We start from the raw sequence: 25,375 nt of genomic DNA on the forward strand, positions 1-25,375 counted from the left end.
GATAAAGTGCTACAACCACAAGTAAGTCCACAGCTGGACTGACGAGGAGGAAGAAGAGTTGACTTCTGTTCACGGATCCAGCGGACGGTGATGACGATGAAGACAGACAGTGCAGACGGCTGACAGGCCTTTATCAGTCACTCTGTCTGAGAGACTTTAGACCCTCTGTGGGTCTTTATACCCCTCGGCTGACTGACTGCTGGGCAGGGCAGAGGGGTCACTGACCAACAGACACGCCAGGCCAACCCAAACCTTTCTGTCTGAGCAGAAGTTCAGAGTTGCAAAAGTTTAACTTCCAAGTCCAAGTCGAGTCATCAAAACGGCGACTCTATCACAGACTCAGGTCACAAATCACATTGACACAGTGAGTCCACGTCTCTGGATTCAAGTAAGGTTTACATCAAACTTCGTGTAGTTTGTCCGGTTTTGGCAGGAATATCTTTTTAAAAACCTGTGAAATGGAGCCAAAAACCACTTCGATCCACTACTGTCTTTCCACTTTCTATTCTCTAAGAAATGGTTGATCATTGTTTTAACGTTTACAAAACATTTTTATATTCCGCTCCCACTGACAGAAAAGGAACTATATAGCCATATTGTTACTTGTAGGAGTTGCTGTTGTTTCCTTTGAAGAGACCTGTTGGGCTCCCAGGGTCAGGGGCCACATTTGCTCAGTTTGGATCCTGATATGGATCAATAACAGGCAACTCTGGAAACTCCAGAACGGTGACATGAGTCCGGGAATTGATTACAACACAGCAAACAATCTGCATGCATGAACAAATGCACACATACATCACGATATATCAACTAATCATGCACTAGCTAGTGCTGCATTTGTGTCAGACCCCCCCTTATCTGTCAGAGTGACGGGGTCAAAAGTTAGGGGTGGGACCAAAAACAGAACATTAGATAAATCAATGGAAACATTTACATTTACAGGAACAGCTGAAAGGAGGGGAGTCAATCAAACACACACATGCACAAGTCTACTGCATCTCTGCCTCATATAACAAACTGTTTATCACTGACATCACTGGGCATTTCAGAGTGCCAAATGTATGAGACGTTCCTGACAACCTGTTTTTAAACTGTTGTACAATCGGCTTCTACCAAATGACTCACTGGATACTCGAAATGGAAATAGTTTGTTTTTTTTTAATTCAAGGCAGCACAAACAAACATACATTATAAAAATAGGTCACTAAAATATATATATAAAATGTTGTTAACGCTGATCTGGCATCCGGAAGACGCAAAAGGAACAATTTACAAACAAACAAAATACTCTGAAAATGAAAACAAAATGTACAAACACAAAAATCTGCTCGTAATCCAACACAGTGAATAAACGCTGGAAGCACAAGAATAAAACTTTTGAGAAAGGACACTTCCTGCAGCCTAATCATGTCAGCTAAGACGCTAACGAGATTCTGTCATTTCCAACATTAGCAAACAATATGTGGCCGCCATCTTACAGTGAGTATTCTAGTGTAATGGCATTGATTAAAACAGCTGTAACATCTGTTTGCACAAGAAAAACTGTAGAGGAGCAGAGGTTTACAAAGTTTGTCGTATAAAATGATGATAGAGAAAATGAGCAACCTTGACCCTTAAGGATACAGATTTCATGAAGTGAACAGTTCTTTGTCTTGATCACATCACATCAGTGAAACCTTTTATCCTGTATACCTTTATCATATTAGTATTAACAAGAAGGAAGTTCTGCTTGTTTGTACATAGTGGTCTGAACAGCCATCTTTCATGAGGTACGAAGGAAACTGCATCTTTTTTTTCTATGCAGCATACATACATGCACATTATTACGTTATAATGACCTGTTGCATTTGAATGTTGAGACTCTTCATCAATGACTGCAGAGATATATTTGCTGCTTTAACAGTCTAAAAGCTTGACAATACATTGATTACACTGACGTGGCTATCAGGTGTCCATTAGACTGCATGTGTAAGTGTGTCTGATAAGAACACACAGGTGCTGGTCAGTGAGGCCGTGTATGCAGACAGAGTTGCATGTGTCCATTAATGTCCTTTTTGTGTTTTCTCTCTTGTGTCTCTGCATGTGAGTCTACATATACATTTGTGTGCGTGTGTTTGTGTGTGTTTATCTAAGCATTGAGACTGTACTCTTGCTTGTAGCAGCAGGGCCGGCACACGGCATTGACTAAACCGTTTCCCAGCTGTAAGAGACAGATGATGAACTCGAGCACAGCCAGGCCCAATAACACACACAGCAGGGTCACGTTCCACTCCACGATATGCATCGGCTGAAGACACCGGGACCAAGTCTCAGGTTGTAGGAGATACCTGGAACACAGCGAGACGGATCAGAGGAGAGTCAATCAGAGACAGAGTGAGGTGTTACTGATGGACAAATGCCGGTAAAAGCAGCTTTAAGTACATAGTGATGAGTTAAACGACAATAGTAAGCCTACTACATAACAAGGTGTCCTGATATATGAAATAGCAAACGACGTAGAGGCAAAGTCCTCTGTTTTCCCACTGGCAGAAGGAAAAAAATGACAATTTGTAAAGTTAATTTGTACTCAGCTCCTTACAGGGTTTGATCTATTTCACGAGTGACATTTTAATGGAAGGTGAAATGGTCCCATATTCTGCTCATTTTTACATTCATGCTTTTATTTTAGGTGTCACAACCATACAGAAGTCCTGACGGAAATTTTAAGTCTCCGTTTCTGAATACAGGCTGTGTGCATTTCTCCATGGACTAAGTGTTTTGATACCTCCACAGAATTAATGTAGCACATAGAACTGCTTTATAATTGACAAAGAAATGGAAGTTTCATTTTCTACGTTATGGGGCCATTAATACACTTTGCATACTCTTTTGTCGTTACTCTGTGTTTGAGGTGTGTGTCAAATTTCGTTCTTCATCTTGAAAACAGAAGTTGCACAAAAACAAACGGTCAGTCAATCCTGCATTTATTGCTACAATATGGTACAAAGAGTAAATATTAAACTGAAAAAGGAGGGAAAATTGCAAAACTAGACATCCCCAAATAGTGGGAGTTATACAATGTTATTGTTATTTTATTATACAAAACCTGTACTGTGAAAATACATTTTTGATTGTGTTGTTATTCAGAACTCATAATCTTTAAGAACAAATAAGAGCTGAAATAATTTACTTATTATTCAAAACAACAATAATTCTGACAAATGGATTAGTAATTCATCATTTATTAAGCATCACTGCCAAAAAAAATTCTGGCTTTAGCTCCTTGAATATGAAGATTTTCTCTGTTTTATATAATTGTAAATGTCATCACTTTTAGTTTTCGACTGTAGGTTAAGAATAACAAGCAATGTCATTATGCCATGGCTATTTTCTGACATTTTCTAGACTAAATTATAAATAAATTAATTAAAAAAAGAACATTTGGATCGTTGTTTTGTGCCCTCCTGTCCCGTATGAACACATTCTACTGCCACAGATGGTAAGTATCTCCTCACCTGCCCCGCTGGTCTGCAAACGGGTACGACCATCCAAAGGAGGTGAAGCACTGGGGACCCTGCACCAAGGCGAACCCTGATATGACGAAACAGTAACCAGACCCCACCAGGCCGACCACAGCTGCCAGCACTGAGCCGCACATCTGGAGAGCAACACAGACGCAAAGTGATTCTAAAGGAGAATGTGCACGTGTTTGGGTGCCTTAGTGAATGTGTGTGTGACTGTCTGTTCATTTCATAGATAACTTACTAAGGCAGCTGCTGCACACACACACACACACACACACACTGCAGCTGTACATGTGGCTGAAGTGGTGTGAGCCAAGCTTACTGTATTGACTGTGACCTAACAATGGGACCCTTGTTAAACTGTCATAGCTGGATTAGCATTAGCATTCCACCTCATAAGGACTCAGTGTTAGCTGGCGTTTTGACATTCTCCAAGTGGTGAGAAAGAAAACCAGATAAGGGTTATCAACATAAAATTAAGAACAAGTAAATATTTTATTAGCTTTTAGCATTATACAAATCTCGCATAAACATAGTTCAAGATTGAGCTACAATAGCATGATCTTAGCATTAGCTTGTCAATATGTAAAATCGTTGTTTTGGGCTGACTTAAATGAGCATACCCTCTGTAGATTTTGAGTATTCTTTACTGTTTGGTGAGTCTCTTACCATTAAGCTTTCATTCCAGCAGCAGTTGCATTTCCCCAGAGTGATGAAGACCACAGCTGGAATCAGCATCTGGAACCACAGGAAAGAATACAGCTCAATTGTAGATGACAATATTTTTGTTTGTCTTTTTTTCCATTTGGTTATATGAATGTAAAAGAAACAAAAAAAAACTCTTTCAACTCTTTTCACAAAGAAAAAACATTTAAAAAAATTAAGGAACTTAGAAAGATTAGCCAACGGCTCTTAAGTCAGAAGATGGTAAACAGATCAGATTAGACTAAGAAAATGGGTCATCAGAAAGAAAAAATAATAATTCTCACTTGACCCTTCATATAAATGCTGGAATTACATTTATAACATTTTACTGAAACAAATGATTAATGAACCTTTTTCTCTTTACAGGAAGCATTTCATATACCAACCTGTACAACTAGTACAAGTCCTACAAGTCAAGTCAGTTCAAGCTAAATTGATTAATTAACTCAAAACTATCCATATAGTGATTTTTTTGGATCACCAATCAATTACCTTCCTTGTTAGAAGCAGCATTGATCATCTGATTATTAGTTCAAAGATTAATTACCCAAAAAGTTAAACTGACACTGATGACATGACACTGTAATGCTCCTCATATACTAGAGTCAGAGGAACAGATTTTAGTGTACAGTCACATATGCTCTAAATGATCTTTGCTTCACCTGGCATCCAACTTTTGTGAACTTTGGTCATTTGCTTGAATTTGCACATGTGTTAACATACCCTTAAACAGAAAAACAACTTTGCTGTCAGATATTTACCACTAGTGGGGCACAAAATGTGTGTCAAATGCCAGTGTAAAGGCCATGTTGTTTGTCTAAATCAAACAGAGTTTTTAAGGATTTAAGGACATTTTAGACTCAACCAGTTTCAGCTTTTCACTATGCACTTTGCCAATATCAGCTGCACTCAAGGCTAGTCCAATAACATGACAGCAGGTAAATATACTGCACTGTATAGTACACAAGGAGTTGTTCTGGACTTTGTCTTGGACTGTTTGCATGATATGTTGACAATAATATGGAAAGAGGCTTAAAAAGGTTGTTGCATAAGTGTAACCTTTTATTTGCTGTTTGATGACTAAAGGCTTTTGGGATTCATCCTCTTGGGACACTAAACCACTATAAAAAGTGTATGAAAATCTCCTGATAGTTGATATATTTACATGGTGATAGAGCAGATTAAACATGACTTTTGATAGAAACCTCTTGCACTAATTCCTGACAATACCAGAGCACATTAAGTCTGCACTGTAAACAGTAACAGCAGCTTAGCGACACCATCGTTGTTTGGAGAGCTTTACTGCAAATAACTGTGGAAGAAAGAGAGATATAAGCTGTTTGTTTCAGAGTTCTTCCCCCCTTTTTCCTCTCCTCCTCTTTCCTGTGTGGCCATCTCTCTCGTGGCGGTCAAGGACTTTAAATCACATCCTAGCAGAGGGAGGGAAGTTCCCAAGGTTTTACACACACACACACACACACACACACACACACACACACACACACACACACACACACACACACACGCACACACACGCACACACATGCACAGATCATAGGCATCGTTACATACACATCCTGGATGGCTCCTTTAGCTGGGGAAGTGAGAGGAGGACTGACAACACAGAGGGAAGTGCACAGCGAGAAAGGAAAGGGGGAAAGAGGAGGGAGGAAGAGCGAGGGTGAGAGGAAAGGAGGGAGCTAAAGTTAGATTGCTCTCAGAGGGGTTCAGTTTGCTCTTTGACTCTTTGGTGGCCTGCCATAAAGAAAGGAAAAAAGGAGAAGCCCAAAGAGGAAAAAATAAGATAGACAAAGAAAACACAAACGTAAGGTAAACGTAATGATAATCTTTACACAGGTAGCTCCACGTGCTTGAGGAAATAATCGCTCTCCTCGTAAGAGGCTAACCCAAACACATACTCATTCTGAGTATTCCTAAAAAAATAGCAAGGTTTTATTTCTCTCATCTAAAGTCTACATGCTGTCAACTTGTTGCAGTTTGATAATAACCCAAACTCGACACTTCCTCCTTAGTTCACATTGTACATAGTCACCCCACTTTTATTGTGAAACATCTGCAGGAAGAGTCATTCAGGGCATGAAAGGAACATTATAACTCATAACACAAATGGACTTAATAATTCCTCTGGTCATTGTTCCAACATCCTGTCATGTTCTGGGGGATGCTTGGCCTCCCGCTGCTGAATCATCAGCTCTATAAATACAGCTTTCTAACAATGACACACTACAGCACCAGTGTGTAGATTATAGTATCTATTTCAGTTACAATTATGTTAAGATAGTCTAAGCAGTTTATTCCTCTTTTCTGCGTGGACAATAAACAAACCATGAAATTATCTAAATATTTTCAGAAAGTGAAGTTTTATGTACCCAACACAAGTGCTCCGCTGGTCAACAAGGTTAATCTTGTGTGGGTAAAATACAATCTCTCCTCTGTTCCTCCTTAAAACCAAACTAAAAAAACAGCTCCTTTCTGCTCAGTGGGAGCATAAACCCATCAGATCAGCGGCATGTAGAGCAGACGGATTAACTGTGAATTCACACAACACTCCATTGTTCCCAACGAACAACTGCAAACACACTCAGCCTGAATAGTGCTGAAGGGGAAACAAGTGACATTTAATCATCTTTCAGGTCTGAAATCGTGTTTTTTAGGAGACAGAAGCTTAACCTGTGTACAGAGGTTGACAAATCAAATGGAAAAAGATCCAACTTAAAGCATAAATGAGTTTGAAAACTGAGGGGAAAAGGTTAAAAAAGGTCAAGTTGATGGCACACACTGTGTCTGCATGTACCAGCGTCTGTCTCTGTTAACACTCAATAGGGAAGGAGGGAATGAAGGAAGGGGGGTTGATAATAGTTTTCAGTGAATGTGGTTTTAAAAAGCTACTCTCAGTGGAGGGTTTTAGCATCACATGGCTCAAACACTCAAAGAATCTCTTTGATTTTGTTAGAAACAGTGATTAAGACAATTACTCGCTTTGGTTCCAGATAAAAAGTGAATCCCATACTTTTAGTTTTGGTACATTTTGGTACGGCTCCACGACTCCACCACACCCAGTGACCTCGATTAAACCTCGAGCCACATGAATTTGTCCTCTTCCAGCAAAGTAATCCAAATGATTTATTTGGAAAGATGCTGCCATGTTATTACTGACACCAAAACAATCGCCTCAAGTAACCTCGACTTCTCTTACTTATTGATCATTTATCATGCAGAAGCTGCAGTTGCATACAATTTTTCTTTTTTTTCATGATTGCTGAGCATAGAAAACATTCCAAAATAACTGTAAAGCACATCAAGTAAAAAACATCATCATCACAATTAACCATTCTGTTTCAAAGTTAGTAAACACATTTGATACTAGTTGGAAGGAACGGAAAGTTATCCCATGATGTTAAAATTAAGACTTGAAGAGAAGATAAGCAGACTACACTTCGTCTGGTACCAAATGTCCTTTCTTTAAAAAAAAACATCACACTTAAGATCAACACCCAATGTTTGATATTCACCAGGCAACTAAAGTTGAAGTCCAAACCATCTCCGGAATTTGGATTATTCTGGCCAAATCTGAAAAAAATCTTGAATCAGAATAATGTAACAGTATCAAAATCCAGAGAATAACCCCAGAAATATACCACATGTCTAACCAGAGGGCTTCAATGTCTTATCAAATCATGAGTACAGTTTTTTACTCACCAGCAGTCCTCCTCCTCCAAGTCCACCAAAGTACCAGATGAAGTGGGCCAGGCGGTCCTGCTGGATGTAGGTGATTTCCCCCATTGGAAACAGCAGCAGCAGGTTGGCCAGGATACAGCAGAGGGACAGAGGCAGCAGGGCCAGACCCAGAGACCGGGCGAAACCCACCGAACAGCACATCGCTCACCCAGAAACACGCTCACGACCGCAGGGAAGAAAGTAGAAGAAGGAACTGAAATGGACTAGGGAGAGCCAAGAAAGAGGGGAGGGAAGGGTCAGAGCAGCTGGGGCGACAGGAAACAAAAACAAGTGATGAGAGCCTGCTCTGTGTATGTATGCGTGTGTGTGTGCGTGTTAGGGTGTAAGTGTTAAACAGATTCTCCTTCCTTACAGAGGGAGTTCTGCAATGACACAACAGGCACAAGGAAACACACTCTAACCGACAGAGCTCAGCCAGAAATATGTAAAATCCCACAAGAGTGTGTGTGTGTGTGTGTGTGTGTGTGTGTGTGTGTGCGTGTGTGTGTGTGTGTGTGTGTGTGTGTTTCTCGCAGCCTCTTAGTCAGCAGGGCCTCACACTAAAGAATGAATTTCCCTCTGGATAGCTGAGTTCAGTAAGAACTATGTTTCAACCAGGGCTGTTATCAATTTTTGATCTTTTCTTTCCTGTAAGATGTTGGAAAGTCAAATTGTGAGTGCCAGTTCTTCAGAGCCCCAGGTGGCATCTTTAATTTGCTTATTTTTCCCAGAGAAATACATAAAAGAAGACACAACCCGACTGTTTAAATACTGCAGTAACCTCTGCTACACTCATAGTATTACATTACTTCATCATTTCATTTACTAGATGAAAAAAGCACAACCAGCAGATTTGTCAACTAACACACACTCCTTTGTTTCATCCAGTGTACCTGTTAAGACTTTTTAGTGTGCAGCAACCACAGGGGTATTCATTTTAGCTGTAACTTGGTCACACCAATGCACCAATGGTCATAATCCAGTAATATGAAATATTATTATGAACAGTGCCAGTCTGCATAATGACCACTTTTACTTATGGTACCTGAATATATATTTAAGCTACTTTTATACTTTTACCAAAGTGAAAATTGGAACTTTTACTTTATACTGTGGTATTATTGCTTCTTTTATTAACTCTTCAATGTCTGTCTATTATTGCTGTTACTATTAAGTCCTGATCTGATATCTAAATGCTACTTTAGTGAAAGTCTTAGCAACAGAATGTACTGAAATATCAGAAGTAAAAGTTCTCTACTGTCATTGTGTCTTATCAATCTGTTATTCCTTGTCTTATTTTTCCTGTGAAGACTAAAGTATATTATATTGAATTACAGATATATTTTCTCTGAATGGTTTTAATTTTAATTGTATTCATACATGTTCTATACTCAGCTGTGGGTGTCTGTGTGGTTTTTTGTGTGTGGGCAGATAGACATGTCGTGATTTTGATGAATGGCATCTTTCCCTATACATTAATTGTTTTATTTTCTATTGACAATCAAAGATATCCGAAAGACAGAAAAATGGCACCTCAGTCAAAAGAGGCAGAGTAGCATTACTGTATTATTATAGATGACACAGTCAAGGAGGAATCATTTTAAGTGGTCAAATCAATATCAGTATATTAGTATAGTATATATGTTTTACATGGAAAATCTAAAATCTGTTAAGTAACTACAAACCAAATAGCTGTTGGATAAAGGTAGTAGAGAAAAAAGCACAACACTCGAGTTTGAGTATAACAATAGATCAGCAGAAAAGAGGAATACATAAAATAAATAAAACAGATACTTTGCAGTAATCTAGATTTGGATTTAAGGATATAGGCTTTAATAAGATTTAAGATTGTTTTCAATTACCTGCATACTATTTTAATGCACATAGATGAAAATATGAAGAAAGTCAAAAGTAGTAGTTTACTCCAGACTGCAACATTTGATGAATTCGGGAACATCTTTTAAACATTTTGGATCTGGTTGGTCCTTGTATAACTGCCCATAGGAAAAAGCTGCCTCTTTCTAGGTCAGGATGATACAACAGCTTAGCAGGTATATGTGGGGCAATAAGGCACAACATGACTCCTAATAGTGCTATGTAGGAAACACTCTGTATGTATACATATGTGTGTTTCAGGGGCCCAGCATGTTGTGAGCTGCCTTATAATCAGGCTGGAATGCAGCACATCCAGATAAAGTGCTCTGTAAGCTGGAGCCAGCCGCTAACAAGCTGCTTCAACCAAGTTGATTGAGGCAGATTACGAAAACAGAGTGTGTGTTTGGGTGACGGAACACATGGCTCTTTATAGGAGTACACGGTTGGTACCAGGTTGGGTTTGGAGCTGTAAGGAGATCAATGAAACAAAGTCCAACATGGAGAGATTTGTGCTGAGGTAGAATCATGTTTGAGCTTCCTGCAAGTGGTTTACAAGCTGTTTGCCAACTTCAGCATCCCTTCTCACATAACCAAAGCCACTACGCTGTAATTCAATTCATGCCGTCTGTGTATTTAATTTGTCTCTTTGAGACTTTGAGGGAAAGCAGGGTGTTTCCCAACAGCTAAAAATTCCCCAAAAGATAAAGCTCATCCAGCTTGAAAACATGCAGTACAATAGATGCTTTTTTTTCTCCCATGTCCCATATCAAGATCATATGTCCTTGGAACTGTGCCAGTGAAAAAGGCCATGTTGTCATCAAAATCAAAGCCATTTGCAGAGTTGAATGGGGTGGTATCATTTTTGCACAGCTGACACTTTGGTTTGCTCAGTAAATGTAAATGGCAATGTACTACTTTCCTGCAAATTCAAATAGGACTCAGTTGTTAACATGTTCTATAAGTGTATTTAACATTTCTTACAGCAGTGCAAAGAATGATCATAAGGAATCATCATTTGAGAATCCTAAATAGCCACACATGCTAGTCATTTTTGAGACATATTGTTCTGGACCAAAGGGTTAGAAAGACCAGTATGACAGAACAAAATCTGCTTTTCACAAAGAAAAACCACACTTTTAAATAAACCCCTTGCCTCTATATCACCCCCCTTCATAGGGAAGAGGGAAGGGTCATTACATCAATGAATCTTGCTTAGGTGCCAGAATGTGGTGTCAGCTGTATTAAACTGTATGGGAGCTGCACAAAGAAAAACACTAAAACCCAACATATCAGCATCACATGAATCCTGATGTAGAAATGCCCCCAGAAAATGAAAGAGGACAATTCAGAGAGTAGGTTAACCATTGTTAGTCCCACCAAATATCGTTGATGAGACTACAATTACACTGCAGGAGCCTTTCCCAAACAAAATCATGGGACCAACAGCATGTAGATAAAAAGTGTTGTTCACCCATTCTCTAAAGTGTGCTCTCCCTTAGACTTCAAGACAGCTGTCACCATGGTCTGGCACCAAAGACAGATTCAGCGACATAAAGATGCTTCCCTCTTTTTCAAGGTTCCTTGTCTCTCTCCAGCTGTCACTTTCTAAATGAATCAGAATCAGAATCAGGAATCCTTTAATGTCCCACAGATGGGGAAATTTGAAGCTGAAACAGCAAAAGAAAAAAAAACAAGGAAGTTACCATACCAATACTAGTTTGAGTATCAGCAAATAGAGTACCGATCCAATACCAGTGCATTAACGAAAATTTGAATATTGCCTATTATGATACATTTTTTGAAAGCTCTTAACTACAAACCATGTATGGATGATATGTTGTAGATGCATCAGCAGCTACACAAGTTTGTTGATTTAGGAAATTGGCTAGTTACTTACAGGCGAATCTCATGCAATCGGAATATTTCAAATAAGGGGGTACGGTTGCTCCAATAGGACTGCCAGTGTCTCCAACAGTTTTAGACGCTCCTTGTTTTGTGTAATAAAAGAGCAGCTCTTCATCAGGTTCTGAAAAATCTGCAGACGATTATGAAGTCATGAACAGAGAAACCTTTAGAATTAAGTATCTGAAAATAGATTTAATTTATATTCATTTATATTAACATTAAAATCATGAATAGAGCATATACAGCATATTTCAAAGATCATCTGAAATACAGACTGTTAAATCAGTTCAATTCCAATGACATCAGAAACAAATATACTTTAAAATGCAGAATATTGACTGACTTGACTGACAACACATTAATACATTCTTACATTATCTGAACTGGATTTGTTTTGTAAAATGTTGCCCTTACAAAATATAAACATTTATTGGGGGAGGAGTTGTACATATAAACACAAGATTAGCAGCAACTAATTACAGGGATTGTAGCAGATAATTATCTCAACCAAAAGACTGAGTTAAGGAAAGGCATCTTTGGTATGTAATACAGTGTTACACAAAGATAAGTTTTCCTATTTCATTCAGCAACAAGACCAAAAACATATCGCATTAAATTACAAATGTAGCTCGAAATCAAGAGGATATAAATGAAAATGATGAAAGTGGCACCCATGATTCCATCGCAAACTATGTTTGCTGTGAATTATGTCATGCCAAATATTCATAGTGCTCCCACTCCTCATGTCAGAAAGCTTTGTGATCAATTATCAACAGGAAAGACAAGAGTGTTCATGTACTGTGTTTCTAGTATCCATGTGCACATCCATCCCCTCTGGGGTCTGATCCTGCCCACAGCACCGATGGGTGATCACCTTGACTGACGGATGAGCTCCACCAATCCCCCACTGTGATGATCTGTCCCTGCCCAAACCGAGATCTTTTGTGGCCTGTGTGTTTGAATGAAAAGAAAAATGAAAAGAAAATGTAAATAAAAAACACGGTGTCAATTAAACCGTCCTGTCTTATGCACCGTTAACTTAATTATCCAATGCACCATTAGCATGCTGAGATCATGAGACGAAAACTTGGACTCTGGCTTTTGTAGTAACAGGAAGTCCAGTTGAGGCCTGAATAGTTAGATATTCGGTTCCTTAAATATGATTTGTTCATTAAAGAATGAATGATGTTAGAACCATGAATCTGAATAATTTAATCTAAGGCGACACGTGTGAGCAAGTCTTTGGTCCACACACAGGCCAGAGGTCTGTACAGAGGCTCACAATGTCTTCACTGGATATTTTAACAATAAGAGTTGGTAAAACATGAATACATTATGAATGAATAGATTGAAGTAATATTATTATGTGAGTCTTATTAATGTATCAATATACATCAATTTCAGTCAGTCAGCATTCTACAGCTTATTTTATTAAAGGGGCTACATGTTTCCCTGGAAAATTTCATTTCACTAAGGCATTTAAAAAAACAAAACAAAACACCTTTTTCTTGAGAATTGGCACGTATTAAACTCTTCACTGCATTTTACATTGTGCATTTGTGGTGCCACTGAGCACCATGCAAAAGAACTGACAATCAGGGCTGTGCTGGTCCTCCAGGGTGAACAGAGGTAATAAGTTAATAGCAGGAGGTGTATGGGAGTGAAAGTTTGATGGAAGCTGAACACAAAACATGTTCATACTCTTCAGAAAAGCCAGAGAGCAAGCTAAAGTCACCCAGAACGATTTCCAGGGCAGGGAAGAGGAACTAATGATAACATCCTGTTTGCAACAGGAAGTTACAGCGATTATGGGAACAACGGTTTAATACCACTGATTTAAGAAAAACAATTGTTTCACCCATGTTATCACATGTTTATGACTGTAACTATAAATCAATATAACGATTTATGTAAAACATTAACTTTAGAGAAGGTTACATGTATTGCTTTTTAATTAAAGAATATGCCATTAATGAAACAACTATTTTGGCAATCAGGTAATACTTTTGGTAATTTTTTGGACTGTTTTTGGACATTCAACGGACAAAATGAGTAATAGATTAATCGTGAAAATAACTGCTGGATTTATTAAGAATGAAAATAAATGTAAATTACAAGCTAGTGAGAATGTTGTTAGCTGGTTTTTAGCAGATTTCCATTTATATTCTATTAATGAATGAAAAAGTGTACACTTTCTGGAGGTAATGCAAACTTATCGTGTAAAAAAAACCCCATGTAACTATACTGTACAAATAAAGAATCATACCTGTGATTGGCCAGTTGACTTTGTGGCCCCGTCTTCTCAGCTCTTCGGCTACCTGCTGGTCGACCCCCTCCTCCAGATTAACTGACCACTGATCAGCTTGACACACAGAGGGTTTGATCAGAAGGTGATTTTGATCTTTTGAAAAAAAGGTTTACATATGTAGGGCAAAATACACTGTCTTTCACAAAACTGCCATTAATCTCCTGCACAAATTAAGATATGGTTTACGATGTCATCTAACTGTAGCAAGAGCAGAGTTCATCCAACCACTATCATTCCATATGATACACAGTTCCATCTTCTATTGCTAAAAGCACATGAATGTTGGTATCTAATTAAAGTCTTACATAAATCTAATGTAAGGGAATATGCATAACATTTATACTAACACACTGCTTTCTTTTTGTGACTGTACAGAACCTTTGTGTGTTGTGTTTGTGTGTATGTGTGTGTGTGTTTGGGAGGGGGCATACTTTTGTTGTCATATGCTACATAAACTCTTGGTGCGTCCAGAGCTTGTTGAGGATTCATCCCAAACTCCAACATGTTCAACAAAACCTAAACAAAAGACCAAGACATTACACTCTGGTTATTTTGACAAGGAATAAAACCAAAAATGTGTTTCCATTAGAATTTTTACAAGACATGATATGTTCGGACATTAAACTATGCCAAACGCTAGAAATACTGTTAGGGACACTTAAATCTCCACCTCAGTCTCTTCCTGATTACAGCATACCTGGACGTGTCCTTGTGGTTGCATGAAGGCCCCCATCACCCCCAGTGCAGCGAGGAGTCGAGGTTTTTGTGATTTGGTTGCAGACTCAGTGAGAAGCGCAGGTATTATGGTGTGATATGGCCGCTTCCCCCCAGCAACACGGTTCACGTGGTTACGACGTAGAGTAAAGCTGGCACCACGGTTCTGTTGGATTTAACACCATGATACACACCAGAAATACACCTTACAAATGTTTTCATGTCATTCCTTGTTTCTTTTTTTAGCACCTGTCTGGAAAACGATCTCTTAATTTATAGCTCTATGTAAATTAAGTTCATTTCATGATGTCATGTTCTGTCATCTTTTATGTCCGGTCCATAATTTAGATAAATATTTCCATGGTTGCACCAGACGCACATTTACATAGACACACACAAAGCACAAGCACATTATACATTCCTGCTCTTATGTAACATTACGAGGCAAAACAGGAACATAAACTAGGAAAATGTACAACCTCTTCATCCACTCAATTTGCCATCAGATATTCCCACATACATGGCTCATCTAGTATCACACTGGACTTTAACTCCTATTCGTCAGCTCCAATGAAGCTGTATCCACTGTGTGACGGTTAGAAGCCTGATTTTCAAAAAGTCATTATGCTGTGTAAACCATGAATAAAACTGATTGTGATATAGGCTATTCCTTTTTTACACATACTCTGAAAAAAATAAAACAGCACAAGGACAATAATGTTTTACTTCATCACGTCACGTCATCGTCTGTAACCGCTCTTTCACTTTTTCAAGGGGTCGCAGGGTTTGTTGCTGGGGCCAATCCCAGCTACTTCATCACTTATTATTGTTAATATACATGATAATTCTGAAAATGATGCCAGAAACACTTCTAAAGAATAGAGGCAGGAACAACAGAACACTGGGAAAGTTAATAGGGTATGAAAGGGGCATGAAAGGGGCATCCTCAAAACACTAATGGGGCTAAACTGTTGACAGTAAATACAGCGTCTCAACTTTTTTGGAGTCTGGGCTACAGATGACAGTCTGTTTAACATACCATGGCTACCTCACATGCACTCAAACAATCACTCACTCCCACTCCCTGAGCCCTCATACCTGTAGCGAGAACCCACAATCCTTAGGGACCAGCCCGCTTCCAAACCCCATATAGGTGCTGTTGACAAACGAGCAGGCGTTGCCCTGACTGTCAATCACACAGAAGTATACCGTGTCACTTCCTGTCATCAGGCCAGGCTCTAAGTCTTCCATGGCCCTACAGATACACACAAAAAAACAAAGAAAAATATGCACAAACCGCAATTGTTGTCACTGTTTTTCATTTGTTGTTGTAAAAAAAAAATCTAAGAAATGAGGAGAAGTTGTTGAATATGTTGATCTATTATTTTTTCTTTGTAAGCATGTTTGTGCAGCAAACTCTGAAGGTTTCCTTGCACTGAAAATGATAAGTAATACAATTAAAAATATAATATTTTTTATTACATATAGGAAAAAAAAGCTCCTAAAAAGAAGAACAAGGCCCCAACTGCCAACCTCGCACAGTGGAAGCATAGCCTATCACTTACATAATCTTTATGACTGTGTGTTTTCTCACTACCTGCCCTCTCACAGGTCTGTCCATGTCTCAACCATAACAAACAACTCTTCAGCCTATATTGTCATATATCACCAATAAACCATATGCCAGCCTCGGTTCAAAAATACCCTCGGGTGTTGGCTGAGGTCTCGTATGTAAATACAGATTTTATGGTAACCAGATTATTAAACTCCATGTAAAAATCATTTGTAATTTCCTGCTTTCACTAGATTTCTCTCAGTTGACTGTGAGGACAATTTTACGAGACCAACAACACTTCTTGTTTGTGTTAACAGTAGACGTTAAGTTGAAATTCGTATTCAGTTATGGGCTGGTAGAATCATTAAGGTTGAGTTTGGCTGCAGGAGGACACCCTCAGTAATTTAAGGCTACTATTATTGATATAAATAATATATCATTAAAACATAAAACAACAGCAGACAGATTTAGTATGAGAACATTTGGCTGTTTTATACTTTTACAGTCTGTTTGTCTTTGTCTTATAACTGATAAAGACCTAAAGTTCAAAGTCTACAGCACTGACCAGTAAACACACATTGCTGCCAAAATAGACAACCACATAGCAGACAGACGGAGCAGCAGGGGAGGGACCGTGGCATGAAGGGATGGACATTAAAGTCGGAGGGATGTAAAAGTCTGCAGTCCTATCTAAAGTCAACAGAGCACGACTGGCACACACTGGTACGAATAGACACACACACACACACACACACACACACACACACACACACACACCTGTCCATGGAGATGCGCTGTGCTCGCTGTTGGCTGTAGGTCTTGTCCAGTAACATTTCCAGAGGGATGGTCACATGTTCTGGGTCACTCAGGTAACGCAGAGCATCTGCTAGCGTCAGGCGCACAGCCTCCACCAATACATGGATGTAGTCAGGGCTGTTGTGGCCTAAAGCTACACACACACACACACACACACACACACACACACACACACGACCACAGCAAAAGAACACTTACATTTTTAGAGTGAAAATAAAATTTCATGAATTGAATTATTTTGTGTTACTCTTTTTTGTGTCCACTTGAAACTGTAAAGTCAAGATGATAGCTACTTAAATGAATAAATCGATATGTCAGTTGGTAAAGCATTAAGGAGATGATGGTACGTCTATTTCATGTCAATAAGTGGACATCGAGGAGATTATGTTTTCACCAGTGTTGGTTTGTTTGTTGGTTGGTTCCTTTGTCAACTAGATTATGTAAGAACTACAAAATGGATTACCACAATCTTAGAGGAAGGATGGGTCTCAGCCCAGAACAGATCCTATTACCTTTTGGTGCGGATCAGGACAAAGGATTATTTCTAATTTCTCAGGGAATAAGGCATTGATCCTTAAAAATCAGGCCTATTTAATGGCTGAGTGAGTAGAATTTGATGCAGATAAGGCTTTCTGAAGTTTAGAGTGATACAGGGTTAGTTAGCTGTGTATGACTGTTGTCACTAAAGATATTGTACACTTTTCTCTAATTGCTGTATTTGTTGTCACTGCCAAGAGAACCAGTTTGAATCAATTTGCTCAAAAAGACATTGGTGTGTCACAAAGATACAAAAAAAGTCTATTGTCTCTAGATTGGTTGTTGTCCTGACCGGTTTGAGGGGGAATTTTGAGTCCAAGATGATTCAGATGGAGCGTAAGACGTCTGAGTCCTGTCTGATTCATGTACTGCGTCTCCAGAAAGTGAGTCAGCTGTCACTGACACTGTGTCAGTGTCCTGATTCAAAATGCCATCGCTGCCCTTGTATAATAGTTATTGCAGTCACACACTGCAATAACTATTGTATGCTGGACTGATCGTAGTGGATTTAGATCAACTGTTACAGGCTCTGGAGACTGGCTCCTAATTATTGAGTGAAAGAATCTTGGGGCATTCCTCTCCTAGCCAATCAGCCAAACAACACCTCTTTTGTGATGGCTTAAAAGAGATGGGCAATGGCCCTTATCATTCCATCCTTGACACAGTGCAGACCTCATCCTAACAGAACGCCAGCAACAAACTCTGCTATGTTTAGGCCCCGTTGAGATTTCTTTGCTGTCCTTGTTTTTTCTAGTTGAGGGAAACTGTGTGCATTGTGCAACCTGAGTGACAAACAAAAGTCACCATTCAACTCAGTTACCTAAATCAGGGCTCTGCTTATTTGTGCACAAGTGTTGCTTGCCTTTCAATAGTTTTATGTCTTGACAGAACCCTTGATATACAAGCCCTTACACACCTTCAGTTTTTTCCTATTCAATTTACATTTGAGATTCTTTAGTATGACATCTCATAGCAATGCATGTCAGTGAATACCTTTGAGGGGGAAGTTCTCCAGGATGTTGAGTAGCAGCAGGGCAGCCAGTCCCTGACTGTTAGGAGGAGGCTCCCACAGACACACACCCTGAACACACAGTGGAGTCATTACCTCTGGCGACCACGTTATCAAAAACACAGATCCAATATGCGTCCACGGCCACTGACCCCACCTTATAGTCTGTGCTTATGGGGGTGATGACCTCACTGTCATGGCTGCTGAGGTCATCCAGGGTCATGACTCCTCCATTTTGGCCGATGATATCAACAATGGCTTGAGCCACTCTGCCCTGGTAGAAAGCTGGTTTGCCAAGTTCACCAAGCTCCTGTCAATACATCAATGAATCAATCAGTTAACTGTTATCTTACATTATTCAATTCATGGGAGAAAACCCCAGAACATTACATTTAATGTTTGCTTGACTGAAAACCACACATGAGTTTAGCCTGAAATATAAGCAGGTGACGTGTTTGCTTTTGTGTGTATCTCCCAGTTCAGTCAGTGTTATCAAAGGAACAGGATGGTGGGTGTGTGAATGTGTGAATTTTCACCACAAGGAAGTTACACACTGTTGTCACTGAGGAATGACCGCTGTGATGCCATGGAAACCAGCCATCAATGAGGCTGAGGTCACCCCTATTGTTTCTACTGCTTCAGGAGTGTGCGTGAGGAGTTACCATAGGCATACTTGGCAGCGGTCCTGCATTGCTGCATTACTAAAGACTGTGTGTTTGATGTAGTAATACAGAACAAAATCAATCAGTGCATACTTTAATGGTGACACACAAGCACAAACACGCATACACACACCCACAGTGGGGTCAGCCAATGTCCTAGTGAAGTCACACTGACAGGAAACTACAGAATGAGTGTGGTTTTGTGAATATCACATTGTCCACACACACAGACAAACAATCATGGGCTCACATTCTCACATTCAAGTAAAAATGTTCCAACAGATTTAAAATGGTTACGTCAATACATCAACATTAAGTTTCAAAGAATATTCTGAAGCACATAAATGGAAATGTTCCAAGTGTCATACATCCATTTTTTTCTACGATTCCTGTCAAAGTCAGAACTACATTTCAGTATTATTATTATTATTATACTATAAGAGGCTCAATTTATTTAGAGAGATTACATTTTAAATGAATTCCACTGTAGCTGACACAAGCAGAAGTTTAACACAGGATCTCTGCTGAGCTGTCATATTTGCCCCATAAATGTTCTCAAATAAATTGCTGATTTGTTCCATTACTTCTATACTGCCTGAAGAAGAGTAATACTTTTGTAATACTCTCAGTGTACTTAGGCACAGCGGTACTTTTGCCTAACATCAAAATGCAAACCCACTCAATGACATGGTGATACTAAATAGATGTTCACCATCTAAGTTCAACATGTTAGCTGCCATTTGCCAATTTAAACTTTAATCAATAATTGACCCACTGGTGGTGCTATATGAAAAGTCAGATTCATCTTTTGGGAGTCTTGGTTTTCTATGCAACATTTCATGGCAATGCATCCAATAATTGTTGAATATTTGCACGCACAAACACACACATAGACACACACACTTTTCACCTCTGCATAGAACAATTTATGAGAAAAGGTTGACAGTTCTGCCGCAAAAGATCTTTCTCATAACATAACAGTAACAACATGATGGTCCGCAGCTGTGTGCCTATAATCACATGGAACAGATCACCAAATCAAGGTCACCATGAGCTTGCAGAGTCATACAAAATCTATAACCCCTGTGTGGTTTTGGTAACAAGTTTTTTTTTTTATGGTGGGAAAAATGTATCTAACCATCCACAGACACTTTATTACCTACTACTGATGCATAACCACTTCTGCCTTTTATTAAGTCACAGTTACAAACAAACATTACAAATGGTAGTTGACTAGAATTAGTGGTGCAGGAGCTCAGTCAGTTATTTTTTTGCTACTTCTTAGACCATTAAACAGTTCGTGAGTTCAATAAACTGTAACCAAGATCTGTTTGAAACTATTTTAAAGTGTGTTAAATTATGACGATTGTGGTTGATGGCCAAGTATACAAGCTGACTGACCTCAGTTTGACTCATGCACACAGTACTGTTGACAATGTGATTCAGTTGATTTATTCATATCATTTCAACATGTAATAAGGATGTAGACTGTTTTTACCATTTTTTAAGTTTTTCATGTCAATGTTCTAATTCTTATAACGAGTGTCTATAGTTTTAACATGCAATCCTCACTTCCTACTTCTTCCTTTCTCCCTCTCTGAGAGGAAGTGGAACCTGGGCAGTGCTGTCTCTGGGGCCCTACATTGCTCTGTTTGCGTCTTCTCAAAATAACAGTTCAGAAAAGACTCACCAGTGTCCCTCGCATGAACTACAAACATATGTTTTTTGTGTGTGTGTTTTTGTTTAAAACGTTCACCTTCAGGGTCTGGGCCAGGGCAGGGTTTCTGAATACTTGTCCACATTTGGGTGCATGACCATCAGTCAGCAAGTCTCCACCCAGTTCCCTCCCAGCATCTCTCAGGGCAGCCACCCAGTTTGCCCAGTGGTGAGCCGCTACCTCTGCAACAGGAAACCCCACCTCTGCGAGCTCCACTGCCCCACTCAGCACCTCCTGCAAGGACAGCTAAGGAAAACAGGGAGAGGAAACACATGCTAATTACCTCACAGGAAACCTCTCTGAGCAGGAAGTGTGAGTAACTGTTTGGAGATGAAACAGATTGTGATTTCCTCTGAGGGTTTTCCAGACTTAAAAAAATGAATAATTGATATCAATCCACACAAGTGGGGAGACATTTTTGAATGTGACATAATTATCTTAATATTCACAACTCATTTCAAATTAGGTTAGGTTAAGATTCTTTTTGTTATTTTTTTTTTTTATATGTGAGTAGGCACAGCTATTGAGATAGTAATGTAGTACAGTGAGAGCATCTGAAATTGAGCAAAGTGTCTCCGAGTCAAAACATTCTGAGTGAGTATGCCATATTCATATAACATCTGATGCCAGTTTTTTATTGTCACTGATTTAGAAAACTACAAATGTCCAACATTAATGCCTCTGAAATACTTAAAACAATAGATGTATAATTTCACACTGATTGACATTTCATTTCACAGGTTAAACTTTTTTTTTTGTCAGAGCTGGCAATGTTATTATCTTTAATTTGTAAAGTTATGTGGCCGTGTAAGAAAAGCAATTTGTGCTTGAGGTTTTTGTGCATATATAATGTAATTATGCTTACATTTTAAGGGCATGTTACACCCTTTATTATCATATATTTTAAAACATGTACTGGTTCCAAATGTAGCCTGTGAGATCATTTAAATTTCACGTTAAATTCTGTCTGCAAATAGGTGTATAGCCAATTTTGATAAACGTTTCCAAAAGACATTAACTATATTTTTGTCTGTAATATGTAACATTACTGCTTTCATCGACATTAGAAAGCTTCTGTTCCCCATGAACATCTCCAATACACAAGCTGTTGCGATTTTGAGTCAATACAGCAGAAATGTACTGCCAAGAAAAAAATTAAGAAATTTAGTCCTTTAGTTTGCTGAGTGTTTAAGGCCCCCCCAAGGAAAGAACGACTAGGTCAATGGCCCCGTAGCAATGAAATATAATTTTCATGGACCTGCAGGAACACTACCATAGATGGCTAAGTCTATGCAGTTTGAACCAACATTTAGTGAATGTACACAGAACCCAATGATAGTTTGTCAACTCGCTGTTTATATCTCCTCATCAACACCACAGTTTAGAACACACGTAAGAGTCTAGAGGTCTACTTCCATGTATGTTTGTGATAGTGATGTGTGTTCATATGGTTTACTTTGCCGTGTGTGTGCACATGGGTTGTTTATGTCATGTAAATAATTACATTAGCTGGCCCTCATGGGCTACCTAAGTGTTATATAAAACACATACCAGCACACACAGTTCTACACAGATGGATAAACAAAGACACACACAGAGTCAAACCTTGTGATTACCAAACAGCTGTACAGTATCACACCAGCATGCAGGGGCCCCGGGCACTGTGATATTCAATGCATCAAAAGGTGAAGGAGGGGCCTCTGCAGTGTAACCACGTCCTTCCAGGAAGTCCAGGGTCTGAGCTTTGGGTGAACGACCACTGAAGAAACAGAGAGTGGCTGAGCTAATCATTCTGTATTATGAAGACAATAAAAACCCCATCAAGAAAGAAGAGTCTCCACCTGCCGTTAATTCCTGTCACCTCTCCGGTGCTGCTGTTGTAGAACAAGCAGAAGGCGTCTCCACCAGGACCGGTGCTGACGGGCTCTGTTACAGCCAGCGCTGCCGCAACAGCAACCGCAGCATCTGCTGCATTGCCACCCCGCTTCAGGATGTCTAGACAGAAATATGTCTGATCAACAAACAAAATATATATTCTCACTATCCCCAATAGTGGTATTAATCTGTAATAACACTGGCTTTATTTTCAGTTTTCCAGGTATCCAACTCCAAGTTTTTTTTTCCTCCACTCCACTCCAAAACACACATATATAGCTTGTGAGGTCCACAAACATCCATTAAGAGCATGGAGCATTCATCAAACCACTCTTCACTTTCAACTGCATTCCCTTACAATTTTCATACCAGGTTATCATTTAAAAGCACTAACTGCCATAGATGAAGAGAATAAATATTCCAAAACTGATACAACTAGTATACATATAACATGTTAGCCAGTAATAACACATCTGAGGTATGCTCTAGAGTGAATGATCAAATGACTGATCGATGGTCAGAAAAATAATCAGCAACTTTTTTGAATGATAACTGAATAAATGCATGCTCTGTCTTTTCTCAAGAAAAACTGCTAATGAGTTCCTGGTTCAAGGTTCTCAAATGTGAAAATATATTGCTTTTATTTCTCTTTCTAACAGTAAACTGAATACATTTGTGTTAAAACTGTTGATTAGGATTATGTCAGTTTGGGCACAGGGAGATTGTTGATGAAGGTTCTCAATCGTCCAGGTCATGGTAACTCTGAGTGCTGTATCATAGACAGCTGGACGAGTTTCTTGAAGGTGTGAATATTCTGTGTTTCTGGCCCTCCTCTTCTCCTTCGTGGCGCCTGCTGACTTGTTTGCACAGATGCGTAGATTAATGAGCTACATAGAGTTGTAGTAGCGGGTTTTCCTCTGGTTTTAATTAACTGAGATGTAAAAGAAATGGAGATGATTCGTAAGCAGACAAACACAAAGTGTGTTTAAACTTTCTGGCCGCAGCTATGGCTGCCTGAACTTTTTACATCTCCATGGAAACAGTTTCCAACTCACCCAGTCCGACACTTGAAGCTAGCGCCTGGCTGGAAGCCACACAGCCGTGTAAACACACCACAGGTGACCGACGAGAAGAGAAAGTCAAGTGGGTATCCATCCCGCTTCAACTACCACCGACTGTTGGCAACAACAGGGGGGGAAACGGGACAAAATGAAATGAGTTTAGACTTTCAACTCCAGGTCGGTTACTCCGGGATCGATTGAGTTTGGCTCAACTAGGACGGCATCAAAGAGAAGTGGATGACAGATCACATCGATTTTTGGTCTTGAAGATCAGCAGCAGACATAAATACATCTCTACACTCAAGTTCCAAGTTTTTGTTTTGTTTTGTTTATGTTTAATATTTTAGGTTAGCCTTCCTGTTGTTTTTTTCAGGATGCAAATTGGTGGAAATTGTTCTTTTGAGGCGCCCACAGGAGCATTTTGCAATTTGTTATTTGAGGCTGACAACTACTGTTAAGGATGTGGATAGAAAACCAAGATCACAGTGATACACAGAGAATGAAAGAGAATCTAATCAGGTGAAATGGAAACAGCCACAAGCTTTGTTGCATTTGGCTGAAATGCTCATCTCCCCCAAAAGTCCAAACTCTCTATTGTAAAACAATCTAACACATTTAAGATGCATAGCAGTTCGCAACACAACGCAATTCTCGCATTTTCAAACTTTCAAATTCACTTGAGGCTGAGTCATTACATCTTTACAAAGTAGGTGAAAATAGATTTCATTTCTTTGGGACAAGGGAGCAAAAAACACACAGAACACAGCAGTATGGCAAAAAATGTGATTCTTGTGGTATTGGACCTAATACTGTACTGCAGTATCATTTGTCTGTTTTTTGGAGACCAGGATCTCACCAAAGCCAAATTTGTTGCTTATTAATAATTCATTGAATGTATGTTTGTCTTTTTCACCACACAAAGAGCAAATGAATTATAAACCTTTCAAAATGGATGATTTATGACAGATTAATTGAGTAGCCCACGTAATGACAAGGCATGTTTGCATCCAGGTGATTCCTTATTTGTCTTCCTACTGGGCATTTTTGAAACTTTAAGTGGTTCAGCGCTATGTTTTTCATATCTGTCAGCCTATTGTACACAAAAAAAGACTAACTAGAGAACTCATCCAGAGTTTAACTAATGAAGAAGTCTTTCTTGTTACTCACTAACCAGTGGTAGGCGGTGAGGGCTCTGCTGTATCGACCAGCTGTCTGTCACTTCCTCTTCTGTCTCCATGTACACAAAACACACGGTAGAACATTAACCGCTGTCTTCTCGGGTGTGCCTGTGTGCACACATGGATGTGTACTGCTGTGTGTGTTTGCATGCGGTCCCAAGCGTGCACATGTGCGAGTGTGATCCTGCCATATTACAACTGGCTGCTGTAAAAGTGA

General features: G+C 39.3%; 2 protein-coding genes across 3 annotated transcripts; both read right to left on the reverse strand.

Annotated features, from left to right (window-relative positions):
- Positions 1-1,138: 1,138 nt before the first annotated feature.
- Positions 1,139-8,294, reverse strand: tm4sf18 (transmembrane 4 L six family member 18). The gene is made up of 4 exons (XM_037114663.1): positions 7,929-8,294; positions 4,173-4,241; positions 3,495-3,637; positions 1,139-2,327 (listed from the first exon to the last, which is right to left on the reverse strand). Exons 1-4 carry the CDS (start codon positions 8,106-8,108, stop codon positions 2,129-2,131), a joined length of 591 nt encoding a protein of 196 aa, XP_036970558.1. The 5' UTR covers positions 8,109-8,294; the 3' UTR covers positions 1,139-2,128.
- A 3,604-nt stretch (positions 8,295-11,898) lies between these two features.
- On the reverse strand, positions 11,899-25,294 carry LOC119028543 (glutathione hydrolase-like YwrD proenzyme). 2 transcript variants are annotated; one of them, XM_037114660.1, is made up of 13 exons: positions 25,152-25,294; positions 23,975-24,094; positions 22,886-23,039; positions 22,650-22,803; positions 21,084-21,290; positions 18,823-18,975; positions 18,650-18,737; positions 17,081-17,252; positions 15,847-16,003; positions 14,732-14,914; positions 14,466-14,550; positions 13,993-14,088; positions 11,899-12,675 (listed from the first exon to the last, which is right to left on the reverse strand). In XM_037114660.1, the coding sequence occupies exons 2-13, from the start codon at positions 24,072-24,074 to the stop codon at positions 12,533-12,535; spliced, it is 1,692 nt and encodes a 563-aa protein (XP_036970555.1). In that variant the 5' UTR covers positions 24,075-24,094; positions 25,152-25,294; the 3' UTR covers positions 11,899-12,532. The 2 variants fall into 2 exon arrangements, with proteins under 2 accessions (XP_036970555.1, XP_036970556.1); XM_037114661.1 differs by lacking the exon at positions 25,152-25,294 and having other exon boundaries at positions 15,847-15,934; positions 23,975-24,286.
- Between the last annotated feature and the right edge of the window lie 81 nt (positions 25,295-25,375).

This window comes from Acanthopagrus latus, chromosome 11 (genome assembly GCF_904848185.1).
Source record: "Acanthopagrus latus isolate v.2019 chromosome 11, fAcaLat1.1, whole genome shotgun sequence".
NCBI classification, from domain to species: domain Eukaryota; kingdom Metazoa; phylum Chordata; class Actinopteri; order Spariformes; family Sparidae; genus Acanthopagrus; species Acanthopagrus latus.

Excerpts from the sequence above, each read along its gene's own strand:
- tm4sf18 (XM_037114663.1), bottom strand. The coding sequence starts at position 8,108 with ATGTGCTGTTCGGTGGGTTTCGCCCGGTCTCTGGGTCTGGCCCTGCTG. Across the intron at positions 4,242-7,928 it reads TTGGAGGAGGAGGACTGCTG|ATGCTGATTCCAGCTGTGGT; the intron begins GTGAGTAAAAAA and ends CTGTGGTTCCAG. Across the intron at positions 2,328-3,494 it reads TTTGCAGACCAGCGGGGCAG|GTATCTCCTACAACCTGAGA; the intron begins GTGAGGAGATAC and ends GCTGTGTTCCAG.
- LOC119028543 (XM_037114660.1), bottom strand. The coding sequence starts at position 24,074 with ATGGATACCCACTTGACTTTCTCTTCTCGTCGGTCACCTGTGGTGTGT. Across the intron at positions 14,915-15,846 it reads ATTGTGGGTTCTCGCTACAG|AACCGTGGTGCCAGCTTTAC; the intron begins GTATGAGGGCTC and ends TAAATCCAACAG. Across the intron at positions 14,551-14,731 it reads AACCACAAGGACACGTCCAG|GTTTTGTTGAACATGTTGGA; the intron begins GTATGCTGTAAT and ends TCTTTTGTTTAG.